Below are 20,434 nucleotides of genomic sequence, written 5' to 3'. Positions count from 1 at the left end.
CAGAGTGTAAACATTCATAGGCACCACTCCTGCAAACACATACCCACATGCTTAACTTTAAACTCCTGACTAGTCTCATTGAACTTAATGGGACTGAAGTCCTTAATGTTAAACATGCCTATAACTGTTTGCAGGATTAAGTGACAACCCAAGATAACCAGGAAAAACAAAAACCCAAACAAACAGAAAAAGCTGTTTGGACAAGACAAAACCGTTCAAGGGCCAACCACAATTGTGCTGGAAATCCTAAAGCTATTTTAAAGTAGTCAGGAAAGATGAGGGCCTATTTAGGAACATAGGACTTGCCAGACTGGCTCAGCCCCATAGTGCAGCAACTTGCTCAGTATCTTGTCTCCAACAATGGCCTTGGGAAAAGCTGTGAAAACCCGCCAATAGGAAGATGTGTGATAATCTGCCCACGGGAGAGTCTCACCCCTAGGAGGTAGCGGCTGGATTAAGGCCCGAAGCATGACGTTAGTTGTCCCTTCCTACAGCAGGGAGCGGGAGGCTGCAGACGCCTGGTGAAAGTATCAGTCGGACGAAAGCCGGGGGGAGGGTGGCTCCGGGGAGGGTGGCTCCAGTGAGGCGCGCTCCTAGCGGCGCGCTGCACACACTGCCGCCGCCGGGACAGGAGGAGCCGGAGCCGCCGGAGCCCGGAAAGTGAAAGGGAAACTAGACCCCCGGGTGCTGGCGCGGCGAGCAGCCCCGGGCTCCATGAAGCTGCTGGGGCTCTGGCTCTTGTGCCGCCTGCTCGCCGGCGGGGGCGGCTCCTCCCCGCGCCCCGCGGGGACCCAGCCAGAGGGGAGCAGCGGCGGCCGCACGGAGTTGCCCGGTTTCCGGAACCTCACCCGGGCTCGCTGGGGCGGCGGGGATGGGCGGGAGGAGGCCGCCCTGCGGGTAGGTACCGACTGCTCCTGCGCTCCCCCGGGGGGAGGGGGGCGCTAAGGAAGGGGGTTAGGTCGGCTTCTGCCTCTCCGGCCGCAGGCCCGCCCCGTCTCTGCCGGCAGCTCCCCGTCCTGCACCCTGCCACCCCCGGCGCCTCCCTGCCTGCAACCCACCCACCCTGCCCGTGTACCTCCCCAGAGCCAGCCGCCCTGCCCTGCCCCGCCCCCCTACCCTGCCCGGGGCCTCCCACCCACTGCCTCTGCGTGGCAGAACGGGTCAGGAAGAGGGCCCACTATGTGCCACCCACCCACACGTGGCTGGCAGCTCTTCCCCCATACTCGCCATCAACCCTTCCTGCCGGCCGGCCGGCCGGCCAGCCAGCCCCCTTTGCCTCCATACCCACCACCAGTCCTGCCCGCTGCACAGCCTCCACACCTGCCATCCATGATCCACCCCTCCTGCCAGCCGACTGCCCAGCCTCCACTCCGGTCACCCGCCCCTCTGGCTGGCCGCTAACCCTCCACACCTGCCTGCCAGCCACCACGTCTCCATAGCTGCTACTCCCCGGCCTGCCACTCAGCCTCCACACCTGCCAGGCACTCCTGCCACCCAGTCACCCATCCCTCCAGCCTGCCAGCCACCCAGTCTCCATAGTACCCCCCAGCCTGCCACTCAGCCTCCATAGGTGCCACCTAGATCTCTTGCCTGCCAATCACTCAGCCTCCATACTCACCACCCACCCTGCCTTTTGGCTGCTCAGCCTCCATACACGCCACCCAGCCCTCCTGCCTGCTGCTCAGCCTCCATATCTGCCACCTACTGCCCTCTCCCCACCTCAGCTCCCAAAGCTGTCCCTTTGCATGGTCGTAAACTGCTGCTAAAACATTCCCCCACCATCGTGAATATATGGCCATTCTTGATCCTATAGCTGACAGGAAGCAGTATATGTAAATTTCAATCAGTGTTGTGTGGTGGGGGGATTATGTAGTATGTGGTGAAATGGGAACAAGTCTTATGTGCCTCACACATCTTTTAAAGGTAATATGGAAAAGGAGGGAATTGTGGTTTTTTGCTTTTAGATGTATTAAAGAAAGAATTAAGATTTGTATTTAAATTGATGCCTGAATTTTCACATTAAATATATGCCTTATTCTGCACTGTCTTGCACCTTGTGTAATGATTTACAAAGGTGTTAAGTGGGTGTGAAATATCAGCAAATCAGAATGGTTATGGCTTCTGCATTCTTTGCAGGGATATAAATAGATAACACCAGGGAAAACATAGTGGAGAATCAGACCTATCTTGTCTTGTCTACCTTGTTTTTCCCCCAGGAATTTTACGGATGACTGAGAATAAATTGGTTAGTCTCTAAGGTGCCACAAGTACTCCTTTTCTTTTTGAGAATGAGTGGAACTGTAACATTGCAAGTGACAAGTGATTACAAATGGATCAATTCAGGAAGAAAAGGATATTTAGTCAGAGGATTGAAAACACGTTGGGCCTCATTCACCACTGTGTACTAAAGTTTGCATTGACATTTTAAAGAAAATGAAAACTGAAATCTTCTTTCAAAATAAGAGTAGAGGCATAGCAATGGATTTCCTGGGCCACAAAACCTGGCTCTGTTTGGAGGAAAGATTTCCCCAAACTACTATCTGTACTTTTCAATTTCCCCATAAGGTGTCAGCCTTGATCTAACAAAAAACCCTGAGTTTGCCCAGTTCTCTGTCAGATGATGATGGTGGCGTTTTTGGTGGTTGGATGTGTAAGTGGGAGTGGGCAGGGGAGAGATGAGGAATTGATGGGATAAGTTAGAAGAAGCATGCATCCGATGAAGTGAGCTGTAGCTCACAAAAGCTTATTTTCAAATATATTTGTTAGTCTCTAAGGTGCCACAAGTACTCCTTTGCTTTTTGCGGATACAGACTAACACGGCTGCTACTCTGAAACCTCTTAGGAGAGAGAGAGAGAGTGAGTGTGTTTGTGCGTATGAGAGAGAGATACAATCAGTACATAAAATGTGTTAGAAACAAGAAAAAAATTACAACTTCAAAAACAATTGCCCATCATAATATTGGAAAATGCATTTCCAATAGCCCATAGCTGAATAAATTGAGCCAAATCATATATAGAGTATAATATCTAAACTCCAAACAAAGGCATACAACCACTAATCATAAACAAAACAAAGAACATCAGCAATCCCAGTACCAGATAACTTACATCTTCTGTTTTTCAGAATGGCCATATTTGCTTGACCCAAAATAAAGTTTGCAAAGTATTCTAAATATCTATTTGTGAACCTATACTTAGAGAGAGGGAAGGGGTAGTGGAAGAAGAGAAAAATTATATATGGGAGGAGAGAATAAAAGAGAAAGTGGTATGTGATATAGAGAAAGGAAAAAAAGATGTAAGGATTTTAGGTAGAGAGAAGGAAAAGAAGAAATGAGACACCAAAGACAGCAGAGGAAAAGATATACTGTGCTCTATAGAGAAAAGAAAAGGTAAAGTGAAGCCAAGAATGGAAAGAAGCTACAACAAAAGTAAGAGACAGTTTAAAACACAGAAAGTTGATAGAGAATGTTACAACTAAATACAACACATAATAAAGATGACACAAAGTTTTTGTCCCTAAATTCTGCAAGCACTTGTGGTTTCATATTAGCCCTTGGTTAATATGCTTAGTACTCAGACATGTAGATGTTGGGTAAACGCTACAAGCCCTGCAAAGATGGTTAAATTTCTTAAATGAATAGAAATTCAGGAATTTGTAATTTTCTTTTCTAGGAAAGTATTAAAAGAATTAGGCGTTTGAATTCTTTATCATCAGGTGACAACATGACTGCTTTTTATGGAATAAATCAGTTTTCTCACTTGTTTCCTGAAGATTTTAAAGGTAAAGAACTAACATGCTGCTAATCTCATATTTTTATTATTTTGCTCTGTAATTCTTGCCCTCCCCTCTTCTTGTCATATTAACAAATTGTTTCAAATTAGCAAACAGTTAACTATATTTAGTACTGATTAAAGTCTCTGTAAGTATTTCTGAATGCTACAGCAGTGCTCGCTTGGGTTCGCAAGGTTGGATTGCCACAGAACTTGAACCTGATTCAGAAACCAAACTGTTGTCTGTTTCTTTCTGTTGGTGTTAAGAAGGTCCTTTAGCTACAGCCATCAAGTTGAAAGGCTGATCTGTTACACACGAAGTATTAAAAGAAGTGTGCTGAACCGCTTTTATGCTGTGTGAGAAAACATCTAGGTGTTCTCAAAGATTGACTGAAAATACTTCTGCATTGTGATGGTCCTTAAGGAAACACACACGTTTGCTATATATGTTGGTCTAGCTGTGTTAAATCATTTTTAGGCTTTGTAGGACTGACTTTCCAATTCAGTGCCTGATCCAAAGCTCACTGAAGTAAAGGGAAAGACTACCACTGACATCAGTGGGCTTTGGATCTGACCACACTGGTGACACAATGGAATTGCCAATCCGTGAAAGAGGTTTGGATGAAAGGTCCATTGCCAACCCACCAAACCTCTATCAAGCACCACCACACAAATAAAACTATACTTCAGGTGGAGAGTCATAGAGTATGGTTTTATGTACAGACATACAAAGAAGCAATTTTACAAAATCTGATACAAAAAAGTAAAATTAATGCCCATGACTTTTTAAAAAATCAGTCTTCTTTTGCCCTAAATCTTAAACTTTCTTGACTGTTATCTGTTTATAGCACAGTAATAAGGCCTAGCTCTTCTGCAGTACTTTTAATCATTAGCTGTCCTTATCCCCATTTTTCAGATGGGGAAACTGAGGCACAGAGCGGCAAGGTGATTTGTCAAATGTCACCCAGCAGGCCAGTGGCGCAGCCGGGAATAGAACCCACATCTCCTGAGTCCCAGTCCACTAAGCCTGGATAAATGTGTGGCTTAGGTGGCTATTGCCTATTGCATTCATAAATGTATATGTTATACACTTTTGGGGTTAAATCCTTCCCCTTTGAAGCTTTTCTTCATCACTTTATGGAACTGAAAACTGTGCATCATCTAAACTGGAAAAAACTTTGCCTGCCACAGCTGTACTTGTTTGCAATTAGATATCTGTGATGGCCAAAATATTGGTGGGTTTATCTATTGAAATTCGTGGGCTGTTTTTCAATCCATCAGCCTTTTGGAAGGAAAAACGATGGCCTAGACTGAAATGATGAGTGAAATAGACACTGGCACAGGCTAGTAAGATCTAGAACAGATCAAAAATATTTTTGCTGAAGGATGAGGTTTCACTTGCAATGAACATTTTAACGAAATTTTTCATTTGACAGGCATTTGTTTTTCAGTGCTTATTGATTGTTTTTATTCCCTCCCTCCTTTTTCCAGTGGGTGGGGAGGAGCGAAGGGAAAAATTAAGAATGCATGGGATTTTTTCCACGAAAATGAAAAATAACAAATTTTGTGAAAAATTTAAAAGTGAAAAAATTCAGGTTGTTTTCCAAAAATCAATTTTTGTCCAATTTTTTGACCAGCTCTAATAGAATCCCCTAATAGATAGGCCCACACTCAAATTCCAGAGGTATCCCTTTTGCTAGGAATACAGTTTATTTTAAAATAGATCTAGAATATAGTAATTGTTTTGGATTACTTGAATTTTATCTTTATATATTTGAAAAGAATTTAAAATGCTGTATGGTACTCAAAACTAAAGCTCACAAACAGATTTTAATAACTTTCCAGTGTTCTTTCTGTAATGTTACACAAACTATTACACCTTAAAAATTGTTTGTATGTCTGTGTTTAGCTATTTATTTAAGAAGCACACCTTACAGAGTTCCCAGATACACAGAAGTGCTGAAGAGAAAGGAAACACTGTTACCAACAAAGTTTGACTGGAGGGACAAGAATGTTGTCACCCAAGTGAGAAATCAGCAAACAGTAAGCTCTGGATTTTCTTTTCTTCCTAACATTCAGTATTTTATTGTTGCACATATTATGGATTAGGATTAATAAATGTCTCCTACCTGGACTGCTCCTGGTGGCATGCTCAGGCTTGAAAAGGAGTTCTACATGGCATATGATACATTTCAGCGTACATCATTGTCTGATTAATTTGTAGAGTGGCATTCACTGGAGGAAGGCTTAATCTAAGGGTCCCGTTCAAATTCAGATTATAGAGATTATATTTTGCCTACGTAAAACTCACACGTAGTGTCTGTTTGTTTGCTGTACACTAATGTTGCTGTGCTCTGCTAAAAATCAGTTTATTCGTCCTCAGAAATGGCTGCATTTCAGTGGTGGATGTTATCATTTTTATGTACTCTATTTTAGGATCCTTTTAGATGAAAGGCACTGTTAAGCTTAAAATTTCATTTAAAAGGGCATTATGATCACAGAGATCAGAAGGGGATATACAGATATATAAATGACAGGGATCATTTCCCAAAACAATGACAATGAATATCTGGAGCTGCCTTAATTGTATTAAATAATGTGACTACCATGTATCTATATACTGGAGCTAATTGGAAATTTTCTGTCTAATGGTTTTTCGTAGAAAAATGTGTCTTCTGCAAAACCAAAATTTTCTGTGGAGAAAATGTTAATGTTGCCAACATTTTTTATTTTCCTTTGAGAAAATCTAAACAAAATATTTTATTTCAAGTTGGTCACCCTAAATCAAAACATGACCAGGGAGTCCATCCCACAAAGAGCAGTTGGGTCCTGAGGTACCCTAACCCTGACATGCTCCTGTAGCTCAGATGGACACAGCTCAGTGATGAACTCAGTTAAAATGAAATGTTTTGATTTGCTGTGAAAAACTGAAATTAAATGTTTTTGATTTGGGAGTGTTGGAATATTTTGTTTCAATAAAAAGTATCAAAACAAAACACTTAAATGCTTCTAAATCCAAATTTTTCAGAACTCTCTGTTCTCTGAAAAATGTCAATATTTTGACTTTTGTCCCAAATTGGGATGGAAATTCTGATTTTGAGATCAGTTCTACTATACACTTTATGTGTTACTGACTCAAGAGCAGTTCTTTGAATGCAGTGCTGACATGCAACAGGAAAGCCTCTTGAGATTTAAACAGTTTGTTTTCACAAGTGCATGGGAGGGCTTGTCTGAAAAAAATAACAACATAAACCCAATAAATGTCTAAATTCATTAAAAAGAAGAAATCCAACTGATATAAAAGTATTGAAAAAGGTATGTAAAAGGTCCTGCTTTGAGCAGGGCGTTGGACTAGATGACCTCCTGAGGTCCCTCCCAACCCAGATATTCTATGATTGATAAGACAAAGCTCTAATTAGCTAGATTTTACAGCATAATGAAGTTTCTTGGAATATATAAAGGACTTCTAAACTCCTTTGATTATAGGCAACAAACATTACTTTTTAATGTATGATCAGAACAAAAATACCTTGATATAGTATATGGTTTGCTTGTGTACTGATTTTTAAATTACACCAGTATAAGGAAAGGAATTATTCCCATATACATTATAATTGAGTACCTTTACCTGTGTAGAGGTCAGTTAAAATGTCTACAAGCTATAGAGTTATATAATAGTATACACTTGATACATCTATGGTTTTTAAATCTCCAGTCTGATTGACTAAAACTATTTACACCCCCAGACTTACATGTTCAAGCCTTTGTATTTTTCTAAACAGAATGAGACAAATTTACTACCCAGCCTTGTTATTTGTTTCTATTAGTAGCTCAAAAGTGAGAGGCTATTGCTATGTTAACTAGTTAACTATAGCTAAACAGACTCTCTGCTAGGAATTCCCTCAGTGTGGGGAAGTCTCCAAGGGATGTAGAATTCAATTCCAGTGCCTCCCTTTCCACAAACCCTACAGGTAGTCTGTTGGGAGCAGGCAGGGACATATCAGTGGCAGGCAGAAGGGTAGCCATAGCAAAGTTGGTTCCAGCTATCTCAACCTAGTTACAGTAGCCTGCTGAAGCAAACACTAGGCTGCTCTAACCTGCACCGAAGACCAGGAGGAGAATCAGGGAGTCATTATTCATTCTCTGATGCCCCTCGTTCACTGCTGCATTAACTGTAACTTGTATAAAGCTGAGAACCTGGCCCAGTATTATTCTCTCTTTTGACTCTTCATAGTATAATAGTCCCTTTGGGTATGTCTGCACTGCAATAAAACACCCGTAGCTGACCCAGGTCAGCTGACCCAGGCTCTTGGGTCTTGGGCTGCGGAGCTATAAAACTGCAGTATGGATGTCCGGGCTTGGGCTGGAGTGTGGGCTCTGGGAACCCATGCTTGGGGAAGGTCTCACAGCCCAGGCTCCAGTCCAAGCCTGGACATCTGCTCTACAATTTTAGAGCCCTCAAGCCCCGTGAGCCTAAGTCAGCTGATCTGGACCAGCAATGGGTGTTTTATTGTGATGCAGACATACCCTAAATCATGCTCCTCCAATCATTTATGCCTTGTGCCTGACCCTTTATGTGTTGTCGTTTCATTCTTTCACCTAATTGTTGCTTTTCAAAATATAAATTAGACATATCAACTTTCTGTAGCAAGCATTATTTAAACATAACTGTTGAAAATAGACTAGATATATCCTTATTAATTACATCATGTTAATTTTAAAAAATTCCATCTAGTTCTAAACAAAACAAAATTATTTGGTAAAAAAAAAAAAGTTCCAGTATAACAAAAGAGTCAAAACCCAGATTAGGAGAATATTATTCACAGGACAGAGAGTGGTTTAGGGTCTGTATACTGAAGAGATCATGTTAGTGTTAGTAAGGATAAATTGGAGAGGAGTATAGAAAGAGTTCTTAGAACAGGAAATTAGGAATGCTAAATCATGGAGGAGTACAGAAGAAAATTCATTGTTCTATAAGAAATAGTAAAAAGGCTAAGTTTAATTTTAAAACATGATACTGGATACAAGAAGACACTGTTTACTGTGATTTTTGTCTGATGCTGCAATAATTAAAACAATAAGAAGAAACATACTCTATTTAAGCTACTTCCTTTTCTTTTTTTGTTTTTTGTTTAGCAGTTATAGGCAGAAAACTGTTCAATGACAAATATTGGATTTTTTCCCCCCCCAGTGTGGAGGCTGCTGGGCTTTCAGCATTGTGGGTGGAATAGAATCTGCCTATGCAATCAAAGGGAATAATCTGGAAGAACTCAGTGTACAACAGGTCATTGACTGTTCATACAACAATTACGGCTGCCATGGTGGCTCTACTGTTGGTGCTCTCAGCTGGCTGAATCAGGTCTGAGTCTTTTCATAAATCTTAAACTGTTCCTTAGAGATTTCCATACTAATGTATTTTATAAAAAAAAAATAAAAAACAGCAGATAGCACAAAATGTGCATGGATTACAACATGTCTAAGTTATTGGGACCTAGTTAGTTCCACATGGAATCCAGAGTACCTAAAGTTTGAACTGTGTATAAGTTGGAAGATTTAAATTCATTGCTTATGAATGCAACAGATCAGCCCTCAGGGATCCACTATGAGCAAAACAGCATCTGGAATTCAACAGCATCTTAATTTCAATTCACCATGAATTTTAGGGCCTGATTTTCAGTGGTGTTAAGAACCTAAGCTCCCATTCAGACAAACAGAAGGGGCAGGCACTCCATGCCACTGTAAAATAAGCCATTTATTTAACTGTCATAATATGGATTTACATGCCAAAGTATTCTATTTAAAGAGCTCTCCCTTCCTGAGGAATAAGGTGGATGTGAGTCAGGATAGTAACAACTCCAGATGACTAATTTAATTTTTTGTTATATGGGGTGCACATCCCCATTCTTGCAGGACTCCTTGCATGGCAGCTCAGGAAGCTGAAATGGATAGAAACATTGCTGCATAGGTCCTCTTCCTTCCACCAAAGGCATACAAGGCATACAGAGGGTGTTTCATTAGCCAGTAGGTGGAAGTAGCCTGTGTAGAAGGTTCACAGCTGCACTGTGGCTGGAGAAGAAGGATTCCTCCCTGAGTTCTCCCCTGCCAGCCCAGCCCCAGCTGTTCAGATGCTGGCTTGAGGTTTTGGCCATATAAGATGAATTGTTTGTGAATACAATATTTTACAGAGGTACTCATGAGGTTTCAGTGGTTCTTAAAACTTCTGTAGGGGGTTAGTGTGCATGAATGCACAGGCTCCACACCACTTGGAATTCTGCAATGCCAGGAGATTACTCAAGAGACCAGCTTTTATACCCTCTTTAGCACCAAACATTCATTAATATATCTTCTTGCAGACACAAGTAAAATTGGTGAAAGATTCTGAATACACTTTTAAAGCTCAAACTGGACTGTGCCATTATTTCCAGCCCTCTGATTTTGGAGTTTCAATCACAGATTATGCTGCTTATGACTTCAGGTAACCACTATTGATTCTTTTTATTTGCTGTACCTCTTCCCTGTGTCCATGGGCTATGAAGTGAAGCCAGAGCCTTCACTGCATTGGGAAGCCAAAGGTTATTTTTACTTATGGCATTAGTCAGTCATACAGGTATATGTTAATCTTGCCGCCGTATATAAAATCATACTCATTTGGGCATTTGTGGTCCAGATCCTTTAAATCGCAGTAAGAGTAAAATGCAGTTGTTGTAGCCATGTTGGTTCCAGGATATTAGAGAGACAAGGTGGGTGAGGTAATATGTGTTACTGGACCAACTTCTGTTGGTGAGAGAGACAAGCTTTTCAGTAACACAGAGCTCTTTTCAGGTCTGGATCATAGTAAAAATAATTTTCAGCTCCTAAAAAGTCAAAGTGCATTCTCTCTTTGGTTTCAATTTTATGCAAGTACTTTTTGAATGTTAAGTCACCTATGCCTCATGAACAACGGATCCTAGTGCTAAGTATCAGAGGGGTAACCATGTTAGTCTGGACCTGTAAAAGCGGCAAAGAGTCCTGTGGCACCTTATAGACTAACAGACATATTGGAGCATAAGCTTTCGTGGGTGAATACCCACTTCGTCGGATGCATGTTGATTCTAGTGCTGTCATCAAACTTCACGGAAAAAAAAAATCAGCAAGCATTTGATTACTTCAGTCCATATATATTTGCATTCCTTTCCACTGCAAACATCCCTCACTTTCCAGCCTGTGACTTGAGCAAACACTGCTGTTGACTGAAATTGGTAAAGACAACTTGTTTTCTTTTTAATTTTGCACTAGGTTGACTTTCTAATTTTTTTCAATTATTGTCACTAGAATACAATTTGCTTTCAGAAACACCACATGAAAAATCATTCCAGTAGCAGGAGGCTGACAATCAGACACAAACAGGTAAAAATAAAAAACAAGGAGTCCTTGTGGCACCTTAGAGACTAACAAAGTTATAGGGGCATAAGCTTTTGTGCTCAAATAAATTTGTTAGTCTCTAAGGTGCCACAAGGACTCCTCGTTGCTTTTGGTGATACAGACTAACATGGCTACCACTCTGAAAGCTAAAAATAAGTAATTCTGTAGCTTATTGTTGAATAATTTTGGTAATAACCAAACTAATAATACTTAGAGTGGCTGAGAATATTTCAGGGCCATTGCATAACTCCAGTAAAAAAAGAATTGTGAGAGGGTCTTAATCACTTGATTTAACTGCTTGTGTTCTGAGAGCAATACATTTAAAATAACTACAGAAAAGTGTAAGTGGACAAACTAATTTAGAAATTCCCATTAATGATTGACTAGTGATGTTAGCCAACACATTCGTTGTACAGCATACCTTCTTTCACTAAAACATTTAGTTATATTTCATTAGAATTGCAGTTTTGTTAGCTAAAATGTAATACTTAATACATATTCTAATACAGCTTTGGTGACCAATTGTCCAAAGCCTACACTTTGGGGGAAAAGCTGTTATCTGGGTATACCGCAAGAAGGACAGGAGACTTGTTGTGGGTTTTAATCAGGCTGCAACTTTATTATATAGATGTCTGGGACTACCCGGAAGATAAAGTGTACAATGCAGGCAAATCCATGCTTGTTCAAATCAATTCTCTGTGTCTTCCACCAGCCCCCATTTGTTTCCGTCCAGGTCCCCCAGCCGACCTATGGCTTGGACCTTACCACCCACCACCCTTGTAAGAGGGTTAAGAAGGGCTATGAGAATGGGGTGGGGGGTTGGCTCCCAGCTGTACCAGTCATAGGAGTCCCCAACCCCCTCCCACGTTCTGTTCCATTATCCAGTACCTCCTTTTAAGTCCTTTACCAGGCTATTTATCTGGTCACTGGCTGCCCTCCCTATGGAATACCTGCATTGAACATCTGCCCAACCTTACAGAATAAGTTCTGACATATGGCCTACCACCTTTTCTTCTCACCAGAAAACATCCTCCCTGACACCCGTTGTGGGGAAGGTGAAAAAACTACACTCTATCGAAGCCAATTGTAGTGGTTTGAGGAAAAATTCCTTCCACGTCCCCCTTTAAAAGGGGCAACTAGTGTAAAGCCCAGAGCCAGCCCAGCCCAGCCTGCCATTCGCCTCCACTATGGAAGGGAATCATAGAATATAAGGGTTGGAAGGGACCTCAGGTCATCTAGTCCAACCCCCTGCTCAAAAGCAGGACCCATTCCCAATTAAATCATCCCAGCCAGGGCTTTGTCAAGCCTGACCTTAAAAACTTCTAAGGAAAGAGATTCCACCACCTCCCTAGGCAACGCATTCCAGTGTTTCACCACCCTCCTAGTGAAAAAGTTTTTCCTAATATCCAACCTAAACCTCCCCCACTGCAACTTGAGACCATTACTCCTTGTCCTGTCCTCTTCCACCACTGAGAATAGTCTAGAACCATCCTCTCTGGAACTACCTCTCAGGTAGTTGAAAGCAGCTATCAAATCCCCCCTCATTCTTCTCTTCCGCAGACTAAACAATCCCAGTTCCCTCAGCCTCTCCTCATAAGTCATGTGTTCCAGACCCCTAATAATTTTTGTTGCCCTTCGCTGGACTCTCTCCAATTTATCCACATCCTTCTTGTAGTGTGGGGCCCAAAACTGGACACAGTACTCCAGATGAGGCCTCACCAATGTCGAATAGAGGGGGACGATCACGTCCCTCGATCTGCTCGCTATGCCCCTACTTATACATCCCAAAATGCTATTGGCCTTCTTGGCAACAAGGGCACACTGCTGACTCATATCCAGCTTCTCGTCCACTGTCACCCCTAGGTCCTTTTCCGCAGAACTGCTGCCTAGCCATTCGGTCCCTAGTCTGTAGCTGGGAGGGTGGGTGCTGGCTTCCTTGCCGTGTGGAGCAAAGAGACTGTCTCCACCCGGGTTTTGTACCTTTATACACATTCCAGGCCAGGGGGCGGGATGTGAGTCACTGCTACAAAGCACCTTTTTTACAGCAGTTTCTGACCTCCTTCCTTCCTTCCTTCCCCTGCCCCCTCCCGCAAAAAAAACCCCCCACAGAGCTGCCCTTCCTTGGGTTTGCCCCACTTTAGTTGTGGTGTAGTCACTTTGAGCTTCAAAAAACGTATTAAGGACTCATTAAAGTTTTCTTTGTAGTGTATTAACATATTTTATGGATTGTCAAAAGCCATTCTAAGTGAGGAGGAGGAGAGTCACAGTTACATAGTACCTACTGTTCCCCTACAATTGTACCCAAAATCTACTTAATTATCATTTCTTTAATACAAACAGATTCTTTGCTTTGTATCACCTACTTTATCCTGTTTTCATCTTGACATGTAAACCTGTGATATTTAACTTTGACGGGAAACAGCTTGGTTATTTGAATATTAAATTGGACAGAATCAGCTGAGTGACATGGAGTTGTTTTGACACATTAAAGTCTAACAGTTTTGAATTATGACTCTTCTCTTTTTCGTAGTGGCCAGGAAGATGAAATGTTAAAGAAGCTTGTTAACTGTGGACCTTTGGCAGTGACAGTAGATGCAGTTAGCTGGCAGGATTATCTGGGTGGGATCATACAGTATCACTGCTCCAGTGGAAAAGCAAATCATGCTGTTCTTATCACTGGTTTTGATAGAACAGGTAAAATTTCATTAGTTAGAGTCACAAAACTGTGGCTTTTATATTTATTCTGCTTCACTGAATAATTTTATCTTTTATAAAAAAAAAAAAGGTGGTTAGAAATTAGTATATTTAAGCTATCTATCTTAAAACAAAAATAGTTAAACGTTGAGCCCATATAGGCTCTGTACTTGCAATGTGATCCATGCAGACGGACCCCTCCCCCCCGCACCCTTGCAGAGTCCCACTGACAACATAGCAATAAGAATACAGGTTAGCATAAATTTTGTCAGTCTAGTATATAATGTAAGTATAGGGTTTCAATATTAGTTCCTGAAGAATGAGGCTCTGCTATACCAGCAGCAGTATGACATCTGCTTGTTGGCTATACTGTTAATAGTAAATTCCACTACCATTACATCCAGTCACCATGAACTGAAAAATTATAAGGACTGATAAAACTCTTAATGCATTGTCTAACTTATCAGGTTTGCGAAATTTGCTGTTTTCTGTAATTATTTATGAAAATGTCTCTCCTTTTACAGGTAGCATCCCTTACTGGATTGTACGCAACTCGTGGGGACACACATGGGGAATAGATGGTTATGCCCATATTAAAATAGGTAGTAATGTCTGTGGTAAGTCAAACAGTTGGTTTGAACAGTAAAGGCACATACTGGGCAATATTTTTCCATATATGTGAAAGGACCTGGAAAACACTTCAGCTAGAAGTTCAGATTGTAAAAACACAAAATCACTTTATTTATGAAAAGAGGACGAGATGAGTGCAGGTGAAAAACAACACGTAAATAAAACAAAATCTTTGCTAGTGGCACTAATTCATACATTTAAATAATCAGTTAATATTCATAAAGCTCCTTGGAAATTTAAAGCTCTAAGGCATAACAAGTTAAAGTACATGTTAGTTTAGTTAAATTACATGGGCATGGAGAACCTTATTATGCAAGGATTCAGTCCTGCAAGCAAATCTGCAACCATGTACTCTTATACCTGTGCGCAGCCCGGTGATTCTGCAGAGATTGCAGGGTTCTTGCCTGCAGGTTTTCCTTCAATAGTCCCTAAATTACCCATCACCAAGTCTCCTGACAAAGACCATCTGCCATTTTTATTCTGAACTTTTTTAGGGTCTGATTCTGTGAGGGGATGAAGTCTCGTCAGCAGTTCACGAGATCAGACCCTTATTCCCAAATGAGGGTCTCACATCGGATTACAATAATTGGATTAGTAGTTAGTCTGACTACCTTTTGTACAGGAATCCTAACAGCAACTAATGCAATGTTGGGTTTGTTAATCTGTCTCAGGTTAGATGTGTCAGTTTTTTGGACTTACCTTCCATATTTTACACATACAGGGCCTGATTCACGATTGCTCAGTACCTTGGGTAGTCAATTACAGTAGTGCAAAGTAAGTATAAAATAGTATCAAATCAGCCTGAATAACATTTTGCACCCACTTTCCGCTGATGTGATTACATAAAGATCAGGGCAACACGAATCAGGCCCTAGGACCAAGTCCCTCTTGGAAGGAAAATTGGGCCCTTATTTAGCTGTTTAAATTTGATAATATTCATTTATTATTGTATGAACTAGCTACCTGATAACACTGTTGATTTGAGTCTTGATAACTAAAGCAAGCCAACTGTAGAGGTGGACCAAAAAAACAATCAGTAAAATTAAAGCTCACTAATTCAATAATTCTCACATTAACCCACTTGTCTCTTCATCTTTCTCAGCAAAGAAACAAAACCAAATTGCCTGTGCCCTAAATTCAACATAGAGGAGCAGTAGAAATTCTATGAATCTATTAATCTTAGTTTTTCTCTGTTCTTAATTTCTCTTTTTTGAACTAGACAGTTCTTCCTGATTTAGGACTAGATTGTGACAGGCTCTTCAATTGATGCAGAAGCTTTCCCTTCCATCTCCTACCCTCCTCATTTTGGACAAGAGCCTGTCACAGTTGCAGTTAGGTAGAATTCAGGGACTGTTCTTTGGTGCACCTTTGGGAGAAGTACAGCTACTCAAAGCGGGTTGAAATGAGTGTGAACAGGGGTGTGGACTTCTGTACCCTGGGCATCATCGGGAAGGATTATTGAGTCGCTTTTTTTCCTGGAGCTTTTGGTGGTGAAAATGTGGCATGCCCACCACTCACTACACAGGGCTGTTTAACTCACCCTATCTGTCCACTACATTTAGGAGCACTAATAAGAGAGTAGAAAAGGAGGGACAATTGTAGTAGGGCCCCCCAAACATCTGTAACTGGGATAAAATGGGGGTAAAATGGGAGGGTGGGGCTCCAGAAAACATGCTATACTGTATACACAAATTTCTCTAGATGGGCCTTGTGTAATCTGTGGAGGACCTAAAACATGGCAGCACATCTGAATGGTAAAATTTTACCAGCAGTTTTTCCAGTCCTTAGGGGAAAAGGGAAAGGATTTTGAGTCTTAGGCTAGGAAAACTACAGCTCACATTTAAACATCCAGTTGTGCTAACACTTTGTAAGTTCACCAGAGTTGCATTAAGAAAAGAACCGAAGATCTCTAATGTTAAAATAAAGGAGAACTCTTTTATTTTATTTGGGGAGGTGAGATCTGTAGCTGTTTTCATACAATATAAAGGAGTAAAAGGGAAAACAATTTAATTTTGTTTCCTTTTTCTTTGCATTTCACCTATCCTGGCTCATGAAGTAGGACTTTGGGGGGTTAAGTTTCAGTTGGTTATTTGGGACAGCAAGTTTAGTTTGAAAAAAATGCGTTCTTAATACTTAACATCTAGTTTGTGTTTTACTTCTTCTAGGTATAGCAGACACAGTGTCATCTGTGTTTGTTTGACACCGACTGGCCGAACAAAAACGCACGCTGCTAGTAGTCATTTGGCAGATACCAGGATTCTGTAAATTTACACTTCTTCAATATGAAGATATTTTACTTCAAAATTTTAAAAAATGATTTTTGTATGAGGGGTTGGTCTGCTGGGCATTACAGACATGGCACATCCAGAATTCAGGAAGATGCTTCAGCTTCCAGAGTCTCTGCCCCTAAATCTGAGTGGGGCTGCACAGACAACTCTGCAGAATACCATACACTTGACCCTCTGTTCTGAGAAAGAAAGAAAGATGAAACAAGGGTCACACTGTGGTGGTCAGTTTGGAAGTTTGAGCTTTACGCAACGCCTATTGAAATATTTGAAATGGGAACCCTAGATGGAAGGCATGGAGCAGTGGAAGTTTCTCGGTCCCAAATAATACCCACTGACAAATCCTGGCAGTGAGTCCTAGAATGTCACTAATGTCACAATTGGTTCAGAATGAAATGGAACAAGGGAAGAAATGACAGGAGATAATGTTGTTTGCTGGAGGTTTTCAATCCAGAAATCTAGCGGTATGACAGGGTGCAGTCTGAAGGCACTTTAATATGAGGCGAAGCATGATGTGTCTATCCATTTCCTCCTCTTTTATTTTCAAAAACCTTGTGTGAAATGACAATTCTTTATCACTCCTGTACTTTCTGAAGTGCCTGGATTGGCTTTTCTTGTAACTTTGTTTGACAGCAGGTGCTGTTTGCACCAGCATGGACTTTCTCTCTTTCTTCTGCTTTCTCTGCCTCTCCTCTTAGGGGCCACTCTGCATTATATACCTAAACAAGCAGGTTGCAACCACATTATAATCTCTCCTAACAGCTCACTTGTATTATGAAGGCTAAAAGAAGCAGGGGGAAGGAAAGAGAGCATACCACACAGTGATGGAACCATCAAAATGTATATATGCCTTCTTGTGTAACCATGCAACTTCATCTCTGCTCACCCTCTCCCTTTGAGTGTCTTTGACCCTCACCTCTCATATCTTATTAAATCTAGTTTTTATGCTCCTCAAGGCAGGACATTTGTGGGGGGAAGTGCCAGGGCATTTTGGAGAATTCAGAATGGATTAATAGTTCTTGTAGTCCCATTTACTTGATTACCTATTAGTTCAGAGAGCACTTAGCCAATTAGGGGTACTGCAATAACCAACCTGAGATACAAAAGCATATCTGCTGTACCCTCTCTTTGCATGTAAGGTTGCAGATGGGCCATTTCATTCTTTAAAAAGTGTTGGAGTAGCACTTGCTTCAATCTCCCCTCTCTACCTCCATTAATTACACTTCTGCCAAAGCAAAAGGGAAAGTCAGACTATGATTGTCATGGCTAAAATATGCCTATAATTCACTAAATTTGTGTTTTACATATTAATATCTGTCTTCTAACAGTCTATCCTCTTCCAGGGCTAATCATCAGTTGTCGCTAATTATTAGCAGGAGAATGAAGAATGGCTACTGAGATACCTCATTTTCTCTCTGTATTTCCCCAACCAGTACCTTTAACTGGCTTATCGCAGAGATCATCCCACTAGCCACAGATTGCTGGATTCATTTCTGTACAAGACCCATTTATCTCTGCCCTTCTCCCATGTGTTGGTCAGAGGAAATCTCTGAAACATGATTATAAAGACATTGAATTTTTTGATCTGCAGAATATAAGAGTAGAAAGCAATGTCATTTCTGAATTTTAAAGCATTCCAGTATCATATATTTATTTAGTAACTTTTGTGAATTTTTGTTTTTCTTGTCTGTGGTAGTTTGTTTTTGCTGTGCAGAAATAATTGTGAATCAATAGTTATTTTTTTATAAAAACAGATTTGTAACTTTTAGTTGAATTGTGAAGAGATTTTTACAAATATTTTGCTCTATGTTCACTTTGAACAGGTTTGCTAATTACAATGTTGAATATGTGTTTTAACAATATTCTTTCTAAATAAAGAATTTTGAACATTCACTTATATCCTATTCTTATATTCGAAATATGCTAAAGGGATAAGAAAAGCGTAATGAAGTTCCAGTAATGGCTGCTGTTTCTGTTTACTTACAGTTTTGCTAACTCTCCCCAGTTTATCCTGTGTCTCACAATATTTGCTGTTTGTGTTAGTGCTATGCTCCATTTGTCATTCTGGCTTAGCAAAGAAAAGGTTAAGGAGTGACTTGACTACAGTCTATAAGTATCTACTTTACTTATAAGAGGAACAAATATTTAATACTTGGCTGTTCAACCTAGCAGAGAAAGGTATCACATGATCCAATGGCTAGACGTTGAAGCGAGGCAAATTCTGACAGGAAATAAGGCATATTTTTTTAACAATGAGTAATTATTCATTAAAACTACTTACCGAGGGTCGTGGTGGATTATCTCTCTCTGACCATTTTAAAATCAATATTGGATGCTTTTCTAACAGATATGCTCTCGGAATTATTTTGGGGACGTTCTATGGCCTGTGTTACCCAGGAGGTAAGCCTAGATAATCATAATGGTCAATTGTGGCCTCAGAATCTATTAATCAGATCTTGGATTATCAAAATATAGGAGGGAAAATTCCTGAGTGCAAAAGTGCTGTTTCTTTAAGTTGTCTTGCTGGTAACTTGTTCTGCTAGCAAAATTGAGTTGGTAGCAATGCATGTATTTAGGCTAGCAAGAGGGAGGTTGCAACTTCACTTTTGTAAACCAGTGAGGTAAGGCCACTCAGTGGAGATACCAAAAAGGGTTCTAATTACAGGCAGTTACTATGGCATCCAGTTTCTGAAAGGCAGACTTTAGAAACTAAAACACAAAGGAGGCCAAGTATAATGCTTCCATTTGGAACAGTTTTCTATTTTTTCATAGAATTATAGAACCAGAGATTAGAAGGGACCGCGAGGGTCATCTAGTCTAACCCCCTGCCAAGATGCAGGATTTGTTGTGCTTTCTAATGAAGCCCCTTTGCTGTAAGAGAAGTTTTCCTTGGATATGAAAGACTGGTGAGGACAATTAAGCAGTAACATTTATTACTTATTGGAAGAATAGCATCAGTACAAGTTCTAGCTGAGGTCTGATACGAGCAATAATGATTTTTTTGTGTTTGGGTCTTACGTTTAAAAGTTGTTTCCATCTAACTGCTATTGATAGTCTATTTTCAGTGAACAAGCATGAAGAGTATTAAAAACTTCACCTGATAATTTATGCCTCAATCTCAACAGGTTGTAGTGTTCAAATACAAAGATTTAATGGACAAGAATACCTACTGTCTCCACATCCTATAAGGTAATATGTTTTAGTCCTGATTTGAGGCAAATTGGCAGAACGGTTTGATGGAACTTTGTATTACTGCTACCCTTGCTATACCAGTACTTTGGATAAATAAAAAAGGACTTCTCTTTCTAATGCCTTCATTCTGCAACCATTTTTATACAACTAAATTCCTTTAAAAAAAAGAAAAGAAATAAAGAGCTTTAACAGCCATTTATTTGAAGTGAAAAAATGAAGTATGGAGACTAAGTATTTAACAGAATATCAGATATTTATTTTGTTACTCTTTTACAGTTATGCATTATTACACATTTTTATTATGACACTAAGAATCAAGATATTTCTCTTTTCATATAAATTATTTTGGGACACTGACAGGTCCAGTTTGGCTCAATATTTAGACTTTTTAGCTGTATAAAAATCTCAGTACAATAAAAATGTCTTTTTAAAATTTAAGGAGGGACATATTTTAAAAGTAA

General features: G+C 40.5%; 2 protein-coding genes across 2 annotated transcripts in view; both read left to right on the top strand.

The window, feature by feature from the left end:
* Positions 1-553: 553 nt before the first annotated feature.
* CTSO (cathepsin O) lies at positions 554-18,652 on the top strand. Its single transcript, XM_073341442.1, has 8 exons — positions 554-897; positions 3,673-3,781; positions 5,681-5,814; positions 8,963-9,130; positions 10,125-10,246; positions 13,703-13,866; positions 14,391-14,483; positions 16,662-18,652. The coding sequence occupies exons 1-8, from the start codon at positions 715-717 to the stop codon at positions 16,694-16,696; spliced, it is 1,008 nt and encodes a 335-aa protein (XP_073197543.1). The 5' UTR covers positions 554-714; the 3' UTR covers positions 16,697-18,652.
* The window catches only part of ASIC5 (acid sensing ion channel subunit family member 5), a 61,560-nt gene continuing 51,329 nt past the window's right edge, over positions 10,204-20,434 (top strand). Inside the window, exon 1 of the mRNA XM_073341440.1 lies at positions 10,204-10,246. Coding sequence (XP_073197541.1) covers positions 10,228-10,246 — 19 coding nt within the window. The 5' untranslated portion in view covers positions 10,204-10,227. The remainder of the gene's footprint in view (positions 10,247-20,434) is intronic.

The sequence above is a fragment of the Lepidochelys kempii genome, chromosome 4 (assembly GCF_965140265.1).
Source record: "Lepidochelys kempii isolate rLepKem1 chromosome 4, rLepKem1.hap2, whole genome shotgun sequence".
Taxonomy (NCBI): Eukaryota; Metazoa; Chordata; order Testudines; family Cheloniidae; genus Lepidochelys; species Lepidochelys kempii.
This window is presented reverse-complemented; position numbering and strand designations above follow the sequence as displayed.

Bases quoted from the DNA above. Each gene is read 5' to 3' on its own strand.
- CTSO (XM_073341442.1), top strand. From the start codon at position 715: ATGAAGCTGCTGGGGCTCTGGCTCTTGTGCCGCCTGCTCGCCGGCGGG. The intron at 3,782-5,680 runs GTAAAGAACTAA...GTCTGTGTTTAG, and splicing joins GTTTCCTGAAGATTTTAAAG to CTATTTATTTAAGAAGCACA. The intron at 9,131-10,124 runs GTCTGAGTCTTT...ATCTTCTTGCAG, and splicing joins CTCTCAGCTGGCTGAATCAG to ACACAAGTAAAATTGGTGAA.